This window comes from Chenopodium quinoa, unplaced genomic scaffold, assembly GCF_001683475.1.
Source record: "Chenopodium quinoa cultivar QQ74 unplaced genomic scaffold, ASM168347v1, whole genome shotgun sequence".
NCBI classification, from domain to species: Eukaryota; Viridiplantae; Streptophyta; class Magnoliopsida; order Caryophyllales; family Amaranthaceae; genus Chenopodium; species Chenopodium quinoa.
Window position 1 is genome coordinate 2,335,373 of NW_018743389.1, and position 21,320 is coordinate 2,356,692.

Below are 21,320 nucleotides of genomic sequence, written 5' to 3' on the forward strand. Positions count from 1 at the left end.
TGGGTTTTTGAAGAAGTGGCCGGCTGCTTCTCAGCCGCCACTGTTTTCCTGGAAGACCCAGGAGAGCTTGCAACAGTCGTCCTCCGGGCCTTGGGGTCCGGCTGTTGCGAGGAAGAAGCCCTTGGAGTACCAGACTGAAAACAAAAAGAGTTAGTATATGCATAAGACAACTAAAAGAGGAAGAGTTTTCGAAGCTAACCAAGGGTGCCTCCTTGTTAGGGGAGTCGGCATACGACTGTTTCATGAGCGAGGCCCGCAATATGGCCGCTGCAGTCTTGGATGCTGTTATTTTACTCATGGCGTCAGCTGCAAGAAATAAACAGCAAAGTTAGTAAAAATCCCAAGAAAACAAGGCGTGAAAAAACAGAGTATTTGTCAGGCCGGCTACCTCTAGAGCACCGACTGCTGAGGCCACAGGCGGCCAAAAAGTACTCGTCATAGAGCCACTTGAAGCTCAGGACGCAGTTTAGGGGTACTTGCTCTCGTACCCCTGAAGTAGAGTTCACCCTAGTCTCTACTTTGAAGAGTCCTTTGTCTAGGATCTCTCTTTTAGCCTTTGGGGGAACAGGCGACATGCTGCGGCCGCCTGCGAGAAGAGGCGGATCCCTATTCCACTTGTTAAAGCGTTTGTTCAGCTCCGTGTCTGAACCTTCGATAATAAGGAAGGTGTTCCGCCAATCCTTCCATTTGTTCGCCTTACCTCTCGTCATGAGGTAGCCCCTATGGCTTGTTAATTGATACCAGCCGGTACCTCCCGACTTAGGGGTCCGGCTGAGATAGTTCATGTGGGCGAAAGCCTCAAAGCTTGGCTCCACCCCGTTCATTTCGCACCCGGCCACATAGCCGAGTACGTTTACCCAAGAGTTGGGGGCTAACTGCCATAACCCCAGATCATACCCATCTAAAATCCGCTGAACAGCCGGATGTAATGGGAAGCGCAGTCCAGCTTTGATGGCCGCCACATAGCAGCCAAAGCAGCCGTCACCATAGCTGGTACCAGCCGGCCAGACGACAGTGTCTTCTGGATCCGGCACGAACAGTAAAAATTCCGGGCCCATTTTGTGGTTAGCAATAAAGCTCGCCACGTTGTCTTGCATGGTTGCGATCCGGCCCCGGGGTACCATGCAGTAGTAGGGGGCGTTTTCCTCTCTGTAAGAGGCGGACGGCTCCGCCCAATTGTCTCCCTTCTCAACTGCATGAGAACGCCTCGCCTCTTGTAGGCGGCTATGTTTTTCTTCTGAGCCAGGAGAACTGTGGCCAGAGGAGCTGGACTCGGACTCGTCCTCTGACGAGTCCGCAGAGGACGACTCCTCCCCTCTCCTAGAGGGGCCCGCCTCCTCTCCCTTAGAAGGAGCAGGAGGGAAATTAGACATGTCAACGGTAAGATGAGAAGGGACCACCTTGGCCCCTCTCTCAGAACTGTCGGCTTGACAGTCGCCTCGTTTCAATTCTACATCTGGCGCCTGGTCAGATGTTTCACTAAGGAGCACCCTTTGGGAGGAGCCGTCTGAGTTTGATATCATAGCAGTCTGTTTCGTTCTGGCCATCACGTTCTGCATAGACACAGATACAGTCGGACTTTGTATAAAGAGCAAAGATGGGTCCAGAAAAGGGCAGGCGGCACTCCTAGTCCTAGATTCAGCCGTCCCCGGTGACCGGCTGATCACTAACTTAGGTCGTGTCGTGTGCTTCCGTGGTGCCATTTCAAAAAATAAAAAGAAAATTAAGAGTAAGAGAACTGAGTTACCTGAACGAGTGACGGTTGATGAAGTCCTGGAAGTTCGGGTCAGTCGGCTTGTCAGAACAGGCGGTAGGCAGAAAAGGTCCGAAGTGTCAGAGCAAGTTCAGGGGTCCGAATGTTCTCGCAAAGTTCTCAAATGTGAAAATGACCGAAGTCAGCACTTCCTTATATAGGCAAGGTGAGAAGGCGAAAGGTCGCTTCCAAATTCAAAATGTGGGCGGGAAAACCTCTCGGCCGTTTGCAAGGAGACACCTGTAACAGGCCGTCGCCTGTCACCGTGCGACACCTGTCACAGGCGACACGTGACCAGTCACGTGCCACCTGTGAGGGGCAAATGATTAGGGGATTTTTATCCACCAATCACCGTCTGACGAGTGGACCAACCAGGTTCCGCCACGTGTCCTTCACGAAGGCCAACAGGAGCCTGCCACGTGTCAATCACAGATACGTCCTCTACGGACCAATTTAGACACGCCACGTGTCCACCCATGCCAAATGGGAAAACCGGCCATCAAGGCCCAATTCAGTCTAGAGGCCCGATCAGCCCTAGGTTTACCTTAAACCTAGAGAGTGGCACGCTTCTCAAGGCTATAAATACTCAATTAATCCTCATTAATTGAGGGGGAAGAAAAAAAAGTAATCAAGCAGAGAAGAACAGAGTTATTACGGAACATCAACAACCGGCTAATCTCGCTAACGACGCAGATTACCAACACTAAGCACTCTCACCTAGAGAGATCTCATTACTTTAATTTCTGTATTGACTACTCCTTAATCAGGTACTAACTTGACCGTTGGAGGCGGAGCTCTCAGGAGTCTCCGTTATTTTGCAGGTACAGGCGTCCGGTTCCAGTCTCGGAATTGTAACTCTCCCGCAGGACATCAGAAAACCCCGAAACAGTAGCAACCCTTTTTTTGACCAGGTTGAACTTAAAGGTCGACCCGTCCTTCAGACCCTTGAAGAAGTCTATGTAGGCCACTTCCTCAGACAACCCTTGAATCTGAATTCTCATCAGATTGAACCGCCTGACATAGGACCTTAGTCCTTCTCTATCTCCCTGCTGAATAGCCCCCAAGTCGAGACTTGTCTTTTTGGCAGGGATGTTCATAGAGAAGTTGGACGCAAACAGGTATGCAAGTGTCTTGAAGTTGTTGATGCACCCGGATGGCAGATTGCCAAACCATCGTTGGGCTATGCCCTTCAGCGTAGCCGGGAAGCATCGACACTAGGCGGCGTCATCCAACCCCTGTAAGTACATGAGGTTGGTGTAAGCCATTAGGTGGTCTTCCAGGTTGGTGGTACCGTCGTAGGTACCAACCAACACATTCTTAACCTTGGCCGGCTGAGCCGCCTCGGTTATCTCCCTGGAGAACGCCGACGGCTGTTCCCCAAGGTTTAGTAGCCGGAGTTGCCAGTCCAAGGGCTAGACATTTTGTGTCGCCTAACCCCCAAAGAGGGCCGGCTGCATGTATGGTGATCCATACGACATGTATGGCTGTTGGGGCACATAGGAGCCGACTGGATAATTTGAGAGCCAGGACGTGCGGACATGCCGCGTGACTGACTCTCTCGGTTTGTTTCCGAATACTTCATTGAAGTATTCTGGAAACTGTCTCGGTAAGTCGACGTTGAGGCCGACTCAGACAATTGCTGACTTCTCTTTTGCTGGATTAACATCCGGGCATCTGAGTAAGTCCTTTTTGATCCATCCGACTGAACTTGCCGGATGACATTCCTTTTCCCTGATTCAAGAAAACGGAGTTTTGACAGGTCGATCATGGGCCCATCCCCCCCCTTTGGTTTAGGTTGAGGAGTAGGCACATGATCTTTTACATGCTTCTTCCCGGAGGGAGAAGGCTTCTTGGCCGACTGACCCTTGTTGGTGCCAGTTGACTTGTTTATCAGGTCCTTGATCTCCCCTTTGAAACTCGTCATGAATTTCATGAGTCCGTCTCTAGTTACGGGGGCAGCACCCTCCGCCGCCTAGGGTCGCCTAGCCAGCTGGACGGTTGGGTTGCTTGAACCAACTTTGTCTTCGCCCCGTTCCCTTGTTTCCTTGGAACGGGTGCGCCTTGTTCTGAGTGACTCGTCCGGGGCCACATAGGTGTCGATTTCGTAGTCGTCACCACTATATTGGTCCATATGGACCTCGGCTTCGGCCATAGGTCGTTCGCCTTCAGCAGGCGATACAGACTCTAATGCCATCTCAGAAGTACTCTCCCCACAGACGGCGCCAAATGTTTCGGGGTTTTTGGAGTCCCTCGGGAGAGTTACAATTCCAAGAATGTGCGTCGACCGTCTGTACTTGCAAAACCATGGAAACTCCGGTTGGGTGGAGTTCCGCCTCCAACGATCAAGTTAGAACGTGTCCGGATGTATAAGAGTGCAGAATGTAAAGGTTTTTCTCTAGAATTCCAAGAGAATTCTACAATTAATATTGCTCGGGTTTTTTGTGTGTATTTATGAATATGCAATAAAAGAGGATTTTCTTTTATTTATAGTGAGAGGGGATTAGTTCCCCTTTCATAGGTTAGAGTGCCATGTGTCGCTAGAGAATTGGTTCTCTCAAAAACCCTCTGATGCTGACACGTGTCAGCACGTGATTGGACCACGTGGACATGGTATTTTTACCCTAAACACATGGCATGGTATCTAACCTAGTTATTTTACTATTTTAAGGGATGACAAAATTAAGAATTGATATTTTACTATAATATAATATAATGAATGGTTAAATTAAAACGTGTTATTTTACTACTTTAAGGGATAATAAAATTAAAATTTCCTTAATAAAATTATCTTATTTTTTGTTTATAAAAAATAAAGTTTTTTTTTTCTTTTATTAACCCCTGAACTACACCGTATTACAAAGGGTGTATATTATATACTACTTCGTATTTTTTTTTTCTCTTTTAAAAAGGTTAGATAAAGAAAACATTAGAAGCCTTCCTCACAAAGGGAATTAATTAAGGTGCTCCTACCATTGTGTGTATATAATGAGGAGGCAGGAGGTCCTCCAATGGCTCCATTTCTAGCAGCATGATAAAATCTACGAAAAGTAACGGGTTCCGTTTCCTATACTCCGTGGACCAAGTAATAATGAGTTATGTTGAATTACCTATATACCCCCACATGCAACTAAGTGGAAGCCAGCCACTTGTGTTTTAGCCAACATCGACCCATCTGTCCTCTCTCTCTCTCTCTCTTTCATTTTCCCTTTGAAGCGCACCCCACGATCTCCATTGATATCTCTATCTTCCACATTGAAGCAGCTTCCGAGGTAAGATGTTTGTTTCTCTTTGTAATCATTGAATATCAATTATGTACAATCAAATTTGGATATAGTTTATTGTTTATTTAATTGTCAATTTGGATTATTGTAATATTGGTTTTCAGCACTAAACGAACGCTAATTTGATGATTAAATCAAGTTTTCCTTAATGTTGGGATGAAACGTATGATATTGGAGCTTAGATTATGTTTGATAATTTGAGCCGTTATATAATGACGGAAGGGAAAGTCAAAAGTATTTTCAATCATTTTCTTGGTAACTTTTTTGAGGGATTTGATTTGATGTGGCCCCTAATTGATGGATTATATATATTTGATGATGTAATTAGTTTATAATTTTCGTTAATCTTGTTTGATTTAAATAATGTGGCCCCTAATTGATGGATAATTTTTGCCTAGTAATGTTGATAATGTTTGTTGCTATTCTGAAAATAACTTGTACCTAAATTTAAGTTAACTCAAACGAATTTAAATTCAGCACAAGTTTGTGTTCTTACTGCGAACCTTGAATGAGCCTTGCATTGGGGAAATCTGATGTAAAGTATGTGTGTCTGGAACAAGTTGTTTGGCTGTCTGCTGAAGTGCGTAGCCGAAGGATTTACCACTCTTGAAATATCAAATTCGGGTTTTGTTATAGACATATGGTTCTCGTAACAGGGCTCCAGTGCGCAATTTGGTTAGCATTTTTTAGGATATTGTATGCGGCCTTTCTGTGTGAAAAAGCTGTTCCTGCAACTAAGAATTCCAGCCTCAAAGTAAATGGGGCAAAGAATTGACCAAAATTGTTGAAAGGGCGTAAGATTTGGCCTACCCTGGCCGCCTGAGTCTCCTTATATTCTGTCTTTCAATATTTTTCTGGATAGTTAAGGTAACTAGAGCAGAACAGGCTTTTCTAATTTATAGGTAAGACTTGAGAGTCTTAAAGAGATATATATATATATGGAAATCTAAGTTCATCAAAAAAGGAAAATTAATCACAATTGGGTGAAGTGAAGGGCTTTTGGTCTTGGCTTGGGTCTCCCTTTATTTCCCACATTAAATTGTCTTTCTGAGAAAAGTACATTCGACTGGTGGTGGTTACTCTATGTCCATTTATAAATTAGTTAAATATGTTATGTGCTCTTGCTATCAAACTTTATTTACATTTTGGTTGTCTATATAATGAGATTTTACCCCAGCAAGGGATTGTGCTACGAGCCTGCAAATTGCTTACTCCTTAACCGATCTGTTGTCTGTAAAAAAAATGAAAATCCCAAGTGTTAATTTGGTGGATGCTTGCCTTCCGGTCATGTTACCCTTCCCACCCTCTTTGGTAAAGATATTGTTGTTTTCTTTATTAATACAAGAAGTATGTGGGGACGAGGAAGTAAATCCCTCTCAGATATATGTATGATCTTTGGAACAGACTTTGAGTCTTTGACCATAATTATATTTAGTAGGGACTAGGGAGTAGTTGTATACTGTTATTTTGATCTATTTAGTGAACAATATATGAAGTAGGGATCTGTTGCAATTCTATTTCTACATAACTGTCAAAATTAATATATTTCTGATCAACGGGAATATAAAGTTAACCGTAGTTTTAACTTTAGTTATATCAGTGAAATCATAATAAAATAATCTTATAAAACTCTAGATTTATGATCTTATTTATAGAGTATCATTAATGAGAAACTAATGATCGATCAAATGTAGCTTAACTCTGATCTAGGAAGGAAATACTGGACATATGTTTTTAGTGCACATTAAAAATGTACCTGTCTGGGTAGACTCGTGAAATTAAAAATGAAACTGTGATCGTTCAATTTTCTGTGCAGTATGCGGTCACATTTTTTAGGTGCAAAGGCTCTTCCTTTTTACTCTAGAACATTTATTCTCTGATATATATTCTTCTTTTTGCTAATATTTCTTTTTGAAGTTGTGAAATTATTAGTTATTGCTGTAGTCAGAAATTAGCATTTTTTATCAGTTGTCTTTGAAATGATTAGATGCTGTTCTACAGTGGTTATAATCCACACCTGAATCTGAGGTAATAATATAATTTATTTGTTGAACTCCACAATCTTTCTCTCGTCCTTTATCTTTCTTTCTCAAACATCAGTAATTCAGTGCTGAATGCCAATGAATATAGTTGGTTATTGAATGCCTAACATACATTACCATCTGTCTAGGTTTGTTATGCATGTTCAAGATGTGTTTCATGCCGTGTTTTGACTCTACTATCTTATTATATGGGACTTTCTGTAGTTTTTAAGTCCATGGTGCTACCTGAAGTTTGTCTGTGCTACCTGAAGTTTGTCTGTACTACATGATGTAGCCTCGGGCTTGAGTGAAATGAATCATTTTCTTGGTAACTTTTTTGTGGGATTTGATTTGATGTGGCCCCTTATTGATGGATATTATTTAATGATGTAATTAGTTTATAATTTTCTTTAATCTCCTTCGGCTACATTGTATTTAAATAATGTGGGTGGGAAGAAACTGAACTCGTTTGATTGGTCAGAATTTCGGCAGTGGTACAATTATTGATCTTGTCTACATCATTTAACAAAGAATTTTGTGGGTAGGAAATTATTAAAATATTCGAGTAATAAAAAGTGGTTAAAAAGTTGGTCAAAACTTCAAGGTCAAGATTTGGTTGTAGAGTTGTTTATTTCAAATAGGTAACTTTTATGATGTCTATGTACTATATGTTACATAGTATATATGTCTATCTCAAGTTTGTTCATTTAAGACTGAAAAGGATTGATTTGATCATGAATTGATTTCAACATTGTTTGACTTCTGTGATTTCTTCTAACTTTTAATTGTTAAGGAATTGATTTCTACATTTTAGTTGTTAATATGGCATATATTATGCTGTCATACAATCTGTAATTCCTGCAGATTTTGCCATGATTAAAATTAGTTTGAGGATTTGTTGGACTTATTGTGCTATTGTTACAAACTCATTAAGATTTGTATAGCTATTAGCTAATATTTTGTCATTAATACTGATTGTTTGATAATTGATCAATGGTAAGAAGAATGATGGGTTTATAAAAAGTTTAGAAGATAAGAAATGATTCAGCAGGCTTGGCATTCTTTCTGCGGACTAGTGAATTCTGCCGCAAAGGCTGCACGGACATAGAATTCACCCCTCTCCTTGTTGGCATCTCTATTGGCTATAAAAAGGATGTAAAAGTTATACTGGTTCAAAAGAACTCTAAAGTATAAAATTGAATGTAACATTTTGAATTATACTGCATTTTCTCTACGGTACTAGAGATTTTATTGCTCAATAATTTTATATTTTATTATGTAGGTAATAAGATAGACAAAAGACGCCAGGATGGTTGCCCAGGGATTCACGGTGGATTTAAACAAACCACTTGTTTTTCAGGTATGGCATCTTTGGGCTCTTGGTTTTCTTTTCATGTAAAAGTTTAACTGAGCTTTGAGATTGTTGCTTTCATTCCTTCTACTCGCTCCATTTCTATAAGTTATTCCTTTTTTTTTTATTTTTTATTTATTTATTTTTTTTTTTGCACAATTTTCAGTGCACATATTAAACTGCATAACTACCTATAAACATAACCTTAAATTAATATTTTAAAAGTTGATATATTTAATCTACCCACTGAGATTTTTTCTTATTTTATTTGTCGAAATTTATCAGATTCCATTTGCTTTTTAATCTATAAAAGTTCAAATGAGAACATAAGGAAACTGAGAAATTCAAACTTCAATCTTTATAGAAATTGTAATTGAGAAATGCGAACTTGTATTATATTACTTGCTTGAATATAAAGTCAAAAGCTCTATTGTGTTGCATTAAAATTTTTGTAGGTTGGTCACCTTGGCGAATCTTATGAGGAATGGGTACACCAGCCTATTGTTAGTAAGGAAGGACCTCGTTTCTTTGAAAGTGATTTTTGGGAGGTATTCTTCTATAATTTCTGAGAAATATTTGGTCCGCTTATTTTTCTTTTAACTTCACCCTTGAATGCATTTTTAGGTAGCAGTTGATTAAGGTATGCCTCAATTCTATAAAGACCCTTAATGCATTCAGGTTCCTGACATTTTTTTTCCTTTATACAGTTTCTAACCCTCACTGTGTGGTGGGCTATTCCAACTATCTGGCTTCCAGTTGTGTGTTGGTGCATCTCCATGTCTATACGGATGGGTCACACTCTTTCTGAGATAGGGCTGATGGTGATTTTTGGTATTTTTGTGTGGACATTTATTGAATACACTTTACATCGTTTCCTCTTCCACATTAAAACAAAGAGCTATTGGTTAGTTCTGTCTCACCTATCCCTGAACTTTTAACTTCTATTTGATAAAAAAATGACGGAATTGTTCATCTCTTTTGTTGCTCTTTTGTCTTCTCATATGATTTAGTATTGTATGTTTGTACTAATGTATAATCTTTACAGGGGTAACACTATCCATTATCTTATTCACGGCTGTCATCACAAGCACCCTATGGATGGTCTGCGTCTTGTTTTCCCTCCTGCTGCAACAGCGGTCCTATGTTTTCCGGTTAGTTGTTTTCTTAATTATGTTTTTGGAATGGTTATATTGACACTTCAAATTGGTTTGACTCAATATTACTATGAAGTATATAAGCTACCATTTTGAAACAATCTGTTGTAGCTTCAGATTATAGGAAATTACGTATTACTAATCATTTTTTTTTTCTTGATTGCTGAGGCTTTGTTCTCCTCACCTTATTCTTATTACTAGTTTTTACTTATTCTATAAAAAGGCATGTCATATTGTACCAAACCAGACCAACTCTTCTTTTTTCAGTTTGCTTATTGCTGTATATCTTTGATTTCTTATGTGTAAAAATTATGTAAATAGAAATATGAAATAATACACATTATGACAAAGATTCTGCTTGATGATGTTTTTTTCTAATACATTAATGTAAAACTAATGTCAAAGTAGTCAGATTAGAAAATCTGAAAAATCACGTGCAGGCTGTTTGAAGTAGATCAGCACCTGACTTTAGAATTCACACCAAGACACCTTATAGGTCAATAGAATAAAGCCCTAAATGTGTGCAAATAAGGATTGATAGCAATGTTAGGTATTTGTTTTGGGAGGACTCCAGTTCTATTTTTGATAATAATTCTTTGTTCCCTTATTGTCTCTATTGTCTATTCACTTCATGACTAAGTTTATTACCATGGCTGTGATGTGGAGTGTAATTTCTATAAATCTCATATCTCATGGACAAGTCATCAATCATGAAACATCAGTTCATTATTTGGCTCTTTTGTCTTCATCTGCTTTCAGAATTTGGGTGGAACATACATATTTCATATATCTTTGGAACTTAATATGATCCGTTCTAGTTCGATGCCTTACAAAGTCTCAGGATAGTTGGGTACTTTAGCTACCACTGTCTATAGCAGGAAGCGTTATATTTCATACTATTTTTCTATCCTATTTTGAATTTTTGATAGTGTTAATTACTGTTGATACACAAGTTTAGGGAAATAGGGTAGCGTGGGTAGTGGGTCATATGTAAGATATTTAGGAAAAAATTATTGTAGGCGAGGTTTGTGTAAGATAAGTGTCAGAAGTGGCGTTTGTAGAAAAAAGTTAAAAAAAAATATATATATATAAAAAAAAATGTTGCTAGTAGGTTAGGTGGGGAATAATTTCGCCAAAGTAGCGAACAAAAAAGGAACTTATGTTCACGGAAAGCGCAACCACTTTAAATAGAAGGAAAGCAATTAAATTTCTTGAATGTAGAGTAGTCTAGTCTAATCTTACAAGGGAAATCGTGATTGAGCAACAATGGTAGTGGGGAAATTGGCTAGAAGCTAGGTGAAATATTTACCATCTTACATACTCTTTAAACCTAAATTTAAAGGAGGTTGAGAGCGACGCAAAGAAATGATACCTTGCAAAGAGCTACTATTGTACCGAGCTGTAATTTATGAATCAAACAGAAGGGGTTGGGGGAGGTGGAGGGGAATAATATGTGAAATGGCTTGAAGCTAGGTGGAATGTATACATTTCACCACATAGAACTGATAAATATTTTCAACCCAGGATAATATGAACTTTAACTAATGAGTTGAATTCAATTAAACCTCGTGCTCAATGGTTTATTTTAACAATTTTTCTGCTCTTTTTCTCTTTCTCTGACGCCTTGCCATTTTATAACAACGTAGATTTGATTGGTTTACGGATCTTGGACTGCTGCTTTTTTTTATTTTTTATTTTGAGGAAAGAGTACTGCTAATTTTGTTTCTGATTTTCGTTTCTTTTTCCAGTTTTGGAATTTGGTCAGAATCTTCGCAACACCATCCACTACCCCGGCCCTTTTTGGAGGTGGCTTATTGGGATATGTGATGTATGATGTCACTCACTACTATCTACATCATGGGCAGCCATCTAATGACGTACCAAAGCATCTAAAGGTATGCTTATAGCTTACTTCTATCCTTATACTTGATCACTGGATTATATGGCCAAGTCAATATATATCAGAGTTCATTTTATGGGTTACTTGTCATATTGGAAATATTTCAATTTTTCAAGGATCCTCGGGAAAGTTGGGATCATGTTTTATGTCATGAATATGTGTAATGATTTTTATGAGCCAACTTCTATTGCTTATACTCTGTTGTGAGATTTTGTGCTTGGCTTGAATCTATTACAATATGTGATGATTTTGTTTGCGTATTTTAGAGATATCACTTGAATCATCACTTCCGCATTCAAGACAAGGGTTTTGGCATAACTTCGTCAATGTGGGATAAAGTGTTTGGAACACTGCCGTCTCAAAAAACCACTCAAGAATGTAAATAAACATGATCACTCGTACCATTGTTCTTCCATCTTCTTCACCCTGATTCTAGTTTGCCTAGAAAAAAAGTTTTGATGTCTTGTGCTAATGTTTGTATAAACGACTGAGGACTGATGTATTATCATTATTTATTTATTGAAAAGAAAAAAAATAATAACAAATTATGTTCTTTTATGCTACGTATTCTCAAATATTTTGGTGGTAGAATCTCCTAGTTAGGATGCTAAATGACTGTATTTAGGAGAAAGTGTAAATCAAATTAGCGGGTGGTTTGTATTATTAAAATGTCTTTTGATTTTGATTGGAGAAAAATTTGCCTTGCTCATTTTCAGGTAACTAGTTGAGCAATCGCGCGCGGTGTGCGCGATAGCCCAATAATCCAAAATTGAGTGAACGTAATAATTTGTGCTAGCTAAAGCGTAATTGTATTTTGTTCAAAGTACTGCTATAAATTAGTGCTATTTTGTTTTAATATGCATGTAGTATGATTATTCACTGAGAATATCAATTAGTGTTATATTTTTGTATTTTATAATATCCCCTTAAATTTTGATTTTGTAATTTTTTTTTTTAAAAAACTGATTTTATTTGGGCAAAAGCAGCTGGTTCGGTAAAAATCGTAACATTTCTAGTAGTTAAATGTCAAATGAATTTTCTCTCTTTTTATAAAATTGCTTTAAACATGCAACCAAGCTCTGTCTATATAAGTAATTAGATGTAAAATGGATCTTATATCTCTTTTTTTTTTAAGCTACTTTTCACTTGAACCAAATTCTTTTTATACGCAGTAAATTGCAAACGTGTGTTAAATAATTCTATATAAAAGGAAAGAACGGTAAAAGTGATTTTCTATTTTTAGTTTATTTCTATATTGATACAATACTCTATCAGAATTCTATAATCCTCGCTATCTTATTCTTGCAATGACTTGTGCCTATAGTCATTGTGGGCCAGTATTGAGAGGGTGTTTGTTTTTAGGGATTGTAGGCGGGATGGGGATTAATAATCCCTTGTATCCTATAATCCCTTGTTTATTTAATGGGAATTGTTCTATCTCATATGAAAGGAATAGGGATAAAAAATAGAGTTATCCCTCTATTTTTATAACAAGGGTGGCCAGGTATAAGGTGTAGGGATTAATATTGAAAAGTAAAAGACAATTTTACCTTTAATGAAAGGAAAGGAAGAGGTGAGAGGAGAAATGTTAGTAAGGATAGTTAAGTAATTTTACTACTTATCTCAATTTAATTCCCAAATCATACCAAATAATGGATAACATAATTTTTATCCTTATCTCGCCTTTTAATTCCCTATCCTTATCCTACCTTTTTATCCTCATTATTCCTATCCTTGTTGCCAAACGCCTCGTGATTGGACAAAAATCAGCTAGTGTATTATTTTTAATTTTTTTTTTTTAGTGGTTACAAAGGCTTATTTTTCGGTCTCTTTCTATGCTTTTCTTTTCACTCTTTCTTCTGTAATTTCGATTTTTAGTAAATTTGTTGTTATAATTCGATTTAATTATTGATAATGAAGGGTAATATTTGTCGCTATAAATATATTTTAAAGTGGTAATTGTAAGACGTTATAAATTTATGTTGTTAACGAGTGTAGGCAATTCCAAGTTTTAGTAAATTTGTTGTAATTGTTTGATTTAATTATTAATACTAAAGGATACTATCACATTGTGCAATTCCAAGTTGGGATCCTCGGGAAAGTTGGGATCATGTTTATGTCATGAATATTGGAAATCATTTTATGAGCCAACTTCTATTGCTTATACTCTGTCGTGAGATTTTGTGCTTGGCTTCAATCTATTACAATATGTGATGATTTTGTTTGCGTATTTCAGAGATATCACTTGAATCATCACTTCCGCATTCAAGACAAGGGCTTTGGCATAACTTCGTCAATGTGGGATAAAGTGTTTGGAACACTGCCGTCGCAAAAAACCACTCAAGAATGTAAATAAACATGATCACTCGTACCATTGTTCTTCCATCTTCTTCACCCTGATTCTAGTTTGCCTAGGAAAAAAGTTTTGATGTCTTGTGCTCATGTTTGTATAAACGACTGACTGATGTATTATCATTATTTATTTATTGAAAAGAAAAAAAAATAATAACAAACTATGTTCTTTTACGCTACTTATTCTCAAATATTTTGGTGGTAGAATCTCCTATTTAAGATGCTGAATGACTGTATTAAGGAAAAAGTGTAAATCAAATTAGCGAGTAGTTTGCATTATTAAAATGTCTTTTGATTTTGATTGGAGAAAAATTTGCCTTGCTCATTTTCAGGTAACTAGTTGAGCAATCGCGCGTGGTGTGAAAGGAATGGTGTCCTTCGAACAAGTATATTATTTCGATAGATGGTTTGGAATTATTAGGAAGCTAATTATTTAGTGAGGTCAAGTGATCGGAATGCTTACCCGGAGGCTGCTTCCGATCAGTAATATTAATGCATAATTAATATTACAGCTTAATCTTGACTGAACCCTTCGGGTCACATCTAATCGTGTAATCGAACCGAAACGACGAATTAATCCGAAGGCTTAAATGAGTTAATAGAGTATTTACGAACAAAGACGTCGGATTCCGAGCTTAGAGCGTCAAAACCGAGCGTTATAAGTCGAGTCGATTTTAGGAATCGACGAAAGACGAGAAATCAACCAAACAACAAGTTAAAATATAGCCCTAGCCTCGTGTTGGCCTAGCTGAGCGAGGGCTTAGCTATAAAGGGCTGCTAGCCATAGCCACTAGCAAGGCCGCAAGCCCAACAGCCCTACTCGGGTGCTGGCTGGGGCTTGCTGGCCGAGCAAGCATGCTAGCAGTGCTAGCAAGGCTAGCCGCAAGCTAGCGCACTAGGCCTTGCTAGCAGCTGCTAGCGCTGGCTACCCGGGCTAGCATGCCTAGGCACACGCAGCTCAGTAGCAACTTCCAGCAGTGAGCAGCCCGCATATGCGTGGCACGCTACTGCGGGCTTGTGCGAGGCTGCCAGCACGCGCGACAAGCTGGCAGGCCTAGCCAAGGGGCCAGGCCGCCTGCGAGGCAGCCTTGGCGCCCAAGGCAGGCCAAGCCAGCTGGCGCGCCGTGAGTGGTGCATTGCTTGGGGGAACCCGGTTTGTGGGTTTTGCTTGGGGAGCAAGGGGAGGGTGGTCCCCCCTTGTGGTCCTCACCTAACCCCTTTCTCTCCTCTTGCCACTTGTTGTTTGGTGTTTCATTTGGCTTTTAATTTGATTTAGAATTAAATTAAATTTTATTTTGCCTTTTTACTAACTCTCCTACATTGATGGGAGATGGGATTTCAAGGGCTCCTTTCCCTATAAATACCAATCATTTGGCATTGGGAAAGAGCACTTGAGTTGGTGAACTTGAAGGGATCTCCAAAGAGAGAAGACCTTTGTTCTAATACTCTAAGTAATTTTTGGTCTAGCCCCGACTAAGCTTCGGGGTAGGGACCGGCTCGGTTCGGTAACGAGGGTGTTAGCCGTTGGAGGTTCGCGCGTTTGAGGAATTCTATGGTATCAAGTCCGAGCTCTAAGTTAGAGCGAAGAACGCTACAAGGGTAATGATTTTTTCTTTCTCTTCTTGTTAATCATGTGATTAAGGTTTTAATACATGCTTAGTTACTTTAATTTGTGTGCGGATTTTGGGCGGGTTTCCTTTTGAGTGGTGTTGGACATCGTGAAACCCAACAGCGGTATCAGAGCCGTGTGCATTTAATTATTGTAACTAATATTAATTAAGGTGATTTAAATGGATTTAAATTTCTTTTTTTGCTTTTTAATTAGATTAGAAGCTCGTTTTTAATTAGTTTAATCTCGTATTTATGCTAATTTTGGCTAAAGAACCAAGATTTTGACCCAAAACTAGTGAATTTTGGGTGGAATCGACGTTCTAAATCGTTTTTGAGCCATTTTGTGGGTGTTCTAGAGGCCAAAATCCACCCAGAAACATGTTTTTTAAGGGGTTTTCGTTTTGACGAAAATTTTTAAATCTTTAAACTTTGATTAATTATGGCATGTTAATGTTAGATTATGTGTATGGTTACACCATTAATATACTGCAATTATAACCCTTATTAAACATATTTATGAAGTCATATTTGGTGCTTAATTTGGTGAGTTTATTTTTCACATAAACTTGCAATTTCACATTTTTTTCAAATTAATTGCTTCAAGTGTGAATGTTTATGGTGAATTTGTATTTTTTGAAGCCCCTAAAATGTTAAAGATCCAATCTTTAATTGTTTATTTGGTTGGAACTTAACTTTCTAAATTCCATGTTGAACTAATCTTTGATTTTAATCATTTTTGAGTTGATTAAAGTCTTAAAAGTTCAAACTTGTGATTGAAATTTGATTACTCTTCAAATTGGAAGGATGTAATTTTTTAAGTTTATATTACACAAGTTAGTGTTGAAAATTTTTTTATTGGATGATTGTGTTTATTTTTCCAACTCCTTTTATTTTGTCAAATCTCATTATTAATTTATGTTTGGTTAAATTAATTGTGAGAATAACCCTCGATTTTTGTAGTATCAAGTTGAGCCAAAAATAATTTAAAGAATGGTTCTTGAATTAATTTTGGTTTGTGCACTAAAAATTGAATTTATTTAAGTTGGACTTGTTTTATTTTCATTTTTGCCTAATATTGGTTCTAAAAATAATTTAGAATTAATTTTATGTCACAAAAAAAAAACGGGTTAAAATCCCGAGGTGCAAGCACGCAAATCGAGGTACAAAGCCACGAGCACTACCCTTGGCCAGCTGGGCTGCGAAGCGTAGCCCGCATGTGGTGTCGAGGAGTGCGGGCTGCTTGTGCGTGTGGTGTGTGCTAGCAGCACCTGCGATGGTGCGGTGCTAGTGCGCTTTGTGTGGGAGGCTTGCATGGGCTGCGATGTATCGCTGCGGCCAGCACGAGCTTGCACAGCAGCAGGCCTTTGAGGCCTCACTTACATGCGTGCAAGCATGCTGGTGTGGACAGCATAACGCACTTGGTGCGATGCTGTCAGCCACATGCAGGTGCTTGGCGCAGCAAGTGGCTATGCGGGGGCAGCAGCCACGCAAGGCAGCCGTGTCTCGGTGTCTAGCAAACCAAGCCTCGTTGCTTGGTGCTAGGCACTCGAACATCGTAGGGCTATGCGTTTTGTGATTTTTGTCGTTTTTAATTATTTTATCTAATTATTAAAACGAGGCTAGGCCTCAATTTTTCCCAGCACTTGCAAAATAATTTTGGCAAAATTTGGGTAAATTGGCTTAATTAAATTAATTGGATTAATTTTAATTAAGTTGGATGCGGAATTTAGTAGGAGCTTCATTAATTTTTGAGCTAATTTTATTGCGTTTAATCACATAATCGGTTAACAACTTTGACTAGTTTTAATTAGGCGTGTTAATTAGATTAACCACCTAAGTTAGTTACTAGTTTGCGCTTGTTTTTGCTTTATTGCTTGTTTTACTTTGTAAAATGCATCGGCCATTCACGTTAGTGAATGGATGAATGGAATGAATATTCTATCACATGTTTTACAAAATGGCAACTAGTGGGGCCCGATTAGGATAGTAAATACGGACTGCGATCCGTTATGTATTTTTATAAATCTAAATACGGCCTACGTACCGTTGCGTATTTTTGTACCTTAATATTTAGATTAGTCCTAGTCTTAATTACTAATAGTTGCATTGTTAATGGCGATGTCTCGAAGATGACGATTCTTAGAAGACGAGGCCAAGATAATGCAACGAAGGCCCTTGAAGATTCGAAGACTCAAGTTCAAGGGGTCATGCTAGTTGCCAAGTGCATCTTTAATTATGCTTTATATATTTTGCTTATATAATTGCGATGTTAGATGCATGTTTAGGATTTCGAATGTTGAATGATTAGTTTAGTTCACTTAAATCAACCAACATAGAAACCCTAAGCCCCAAAGAAAATTGAGTTAAATCAGCCATTCCAAAATGACACTTACGGAACTAATGAGAATTGTAATGGGCTATGCCAAAGCAAGACATTACTACTTTCCTAGGGAAGTAAGGTATGTTGGTGCTCTTGCCAAAGTAAGGCATCGCATACACGTTAGTTTTGGTTAGACTCAAAGTTATCAGTAAGGAGTCCTTAGATGTCGTGGCAATGGAGATAAAACGTCAAGAACACATTAGATGCGACGTTTTATCGAACCAAGAGTAGCTTAGAGCTATTAGCAATTGGATTGCTTACCTTAAAATATTAAGTGTTAAGACAAGCCAAAGCATGCTAAATCACTTTTTGATTTTTAGGGTCTTGGAATTGTTTTATTCTCGCCTAAATGGGTCAATTTTAAATGTGTGGATAAACGCTTAATAAGATTGAAAATTTGCACGTATGCTTAAAATTTCAAACTTATTGGTTTTATGAATGGTTTTCATTGCAAATTCTTTCAATTGCAGAATCCTGTCTGCAACTAATACCAACAATAACCAATTTTCACTCCGTTGTATTCTCGATAAAGAGAAGTTGAATGGGACAAACTTCCTTGATTGGCAAAGGAACTTGCATATAGTTCTCATGCAAGAAAAAAAGGAATATGTCCTTGATGAGGAAATGACCGACGCTCTTGATGAGGAGGTCACTTAGGCTGCCCTAAATCGATGGCACGCTGCCAATCCGGATGTCAAATGCATCATGTTGGCCACAATGTCTCCGGATCTCCAAAAGACCTTCTTTGGTAAGGATATGGCTTTTGATATTATTTCTGAACTTCAGAATATGTTCCAAGAGCAGGCCTAAACTGGCGGTTTGAGACCCATAGGCAGATCCTTGAGAGCAAGCTCAAGAAAGGAGAGCCGGTCAGCCCACATGTACTTAAAATGATCGGATTATTTGAAAACATGGAAAGGCTCAACGCTGGGTACTCAACCGAGATGGTAATTGGCATTATTCTCCACTCGCTGCATAAAGGCTATGATCAGTTCAAAATGAACTATAATATGCACAGCATGGAGAAAACCCTCACCGAGCTTCATGGAATGTTGAAGCAAGCCGAGCAAACGCTTAAGGATGAGGGGAAGCATGATATGCTTATAGTCAAGAAGGGCAAGCCGTTTAAGCTCTCGGGCAAGAAGAAAGGATTTAAGGGGAAGGGTAAGAAGACCTTTTCGCCTAAGTCAAGAGCTACCAAGGGCAACAAGGAAAAAAAGGTAGCCTCTTCTCAATCGGATTCCGAATGTTTCTACTGTAAGAAGAAGGGATATTGGAAACAGGATTGCCTCAAATTCAAGGAGGATAAGAAGAAAGACACCGTTGCTTCTGGATCAGGTATATATGTTATAGACTTTAACTTTACTAGCAAAGCTTCATGGGTATTAGATATCGGATATGGCTCACACCTTTGTTCCAATGCTCAGGGACTAAGGAAAAGTAGAAGGCAAGTGAAGGGAGAAGTGGAACTCCGGGTCGGCAATGGAGCAAGGATTTTGGCCGTATCCATTGGGACACTTAGTTTGTCTTTGCCCTTTGGGCTTGTTTTAAAACTTGAACATTGTTATCATGTTCCAAACATTACCAAAAACATTATTTCAATTTTGGCATTGGACGCCAAGGGATTTGAATTTCGAATAAAAGACAATAGTTGTTCATTTTATCTCGATAATGTTTTATATGGTACGGCACATTCAGAATATGGTCTTTATGTGCTTTCTCTAGACAAAAAGGTTTATAATGTTAATGATACCACAAAAAGATCTAAGACCATTGTTTCGAATCAAACCTACTTGTGGCATTTGTCGTCTTGGCCACATTAACATCAAACGCATCAAGAAACTTCTTCATGAAGGGATTCTTGATTCATTCGACTTAGAGTCGTTTGAAAACTGCGAAGGATGCTTACTAGGAAAGATGATAAAGCAGCCATTCTCCAAGTTGGGAGAAAGGGCTAGTGACTTATTGGCTCTTATACACACGGATGTATGTGAACCAATGAGCACAACCGCAAGAAATTGTTATCGCTATTGTTTCGGGGTTTTCTGATGTCCTGCGGGAGAGTTACAATTCCGAGACTGGAACCGGACGCCTGTACCTGCAAAACAAACGGATGCTCCGGATGATTGGAGATCCGCCTCCGACGGTCAAGTTAGTACTTGATTAAGGAGTAATTAATGCGGAAATTAAAGTGATTGGGTCTCTCTAGGTGAGAGAGTTTAATGTGTGTAATCTGCGTAATCTCCCTTAATGAGGATTAAGGGAGGTATTTATAACCTCGGGAAACGTACCAATCTATGTTTAGGTTAACCTTGGGCTGATTGGGCTTCCCACGGAAGTTGGGCCTAGGTGACCGGTTATCCCAGGTGTCATGGGAAGGACACGTGTCGTGTCGTAATTGGTCCATAGTGGACGGATCATTGCTTGACACGTGGCAGGCTCCTATTGGCCCATGTGACGGACACATGGCGGAACCTGATTGGTCCACTTGTCAAATGGTGATTGGTGGGGAAAAATCCCCTAATCAGCTATTTTATCACTTTCACGGACGGCTTTAGTAGATATGGCTATGTCTACATTATCTCGCACAAATCTAAATCTTTGAGAAATTCAAATGAGAAATTCAAAGAGTTTTAGAGTGAAGTGGAAAATCATCTGGGCAAGAAAATCAAAGCACTTCGATCGGATCGAGGTGGCGAGTATTTTTGAGCTACAAATTCGACGATCATCTGAAAGAACTTGGAATTCTCTCAGAATTGACACCGCCTGGAACTCCACAATGGAATGGAGTATCCGAAAGGAGAAATCAATTTCTGTTAGACATGGTTAGATCAATGATGGGTCTTAGTGATCTTCCTCTCTCTCTCTAGGGACATGTACTTCTAACCGCGGCACTTACATCGAACCTCGCTCCGTCAAAAGCTGTCAAAAAGACTCCATATGAATTATGGACGAAGAAACCTCCACGGTTGTCTTTTCTTAAGTTTTGAGGTTGCGAAGCATATGTCAAATGACTCATATTTGACAAGCTTGCACCAAAATCTGACAAGTGTTTCTTTGTGGGTTATCCAAAAGAAACCAAGGGGTATTACTTCTACAACCAATTTGAGAACAAAATATTTGTTGCTCGAGATGGTGTCTTTTTGGAAAAGCTGCATCTTTCTAAAATGACAAGTAGGAGGAAAATCGAACTTGATGAAGTTCGAGAAGGTGAGCAACAAAGTCAAATTAACAAAACTGACCATCAAAGTGCTTTGGAAGCAACTATTGAAAATGGTCAAAGTCAAAATGCTCAACCTATTACCCTGCGTAGGTCGCAAAGGCCAAGATCTCAACCAGATAGATACTTTGGTGTTGTCTTTACCGAGAATCAAGACATCCTAGTTATTGACGAAGATGAGCCAGTGACGTACAAACAAGCTATGACGAGCCCCGACTCTGCAAAATGGCAAGAATCCATGAAATCCGTGATGGCCTCCATGTTTGAAAATCAAGTCTGGGACTTGGTTGATTTGAC

At 39.0% G+C, this 21,320-nt stretch overlaps 1 protein-coding gene across 2 annotated transcripts; it reads left to right on the top strand.

Annotated features, from left to right (window-relative positions):
• Positions 1-4,830: 4,830 nt before the first annotated feature.
• Positions 4,831-12,338, top strand: LOC110738420 (dihydroceramide fatty acyl 2-hydroxylase FAH1-like). 2 transcript variants are annotated; one of them, XM_021918820.1, is made up of 7 exons: positions 4,831-5,022; positions 8,338-8,415; positions 8,862-8,954; positions 9,114-9,310; positions 9,452-9,557; positions 11,309-11,455; positions 12,177-12,338. In XM_021918820.1, the coding sequence occupies exons 2-7, from the start codon at positions 8,365-8,367 to the stop codon at positions 12,186-12,188; spliced, it is 606 nt and encodes a 201-aa protein (XP_021774512.1). In that variant the 5' UTR covers positions 4,831-5,022; positions 8,338-8,364; the 3' UTR covers positions 12,189-12,338. The 2 variants fall into 2 exon arrangements, with proteins under 2 accessions (XP_021774512.1, XP_021774510.1); XM_021918818.1 differs by lacking the exon at positions 12,177-12,338 and adding an exon at positions 11,727-12,169 and having other exon boundaries at positions 4,851-5,022.
• Positions 12,339-21,320: the final 8,982 nt, after the last annotated feature.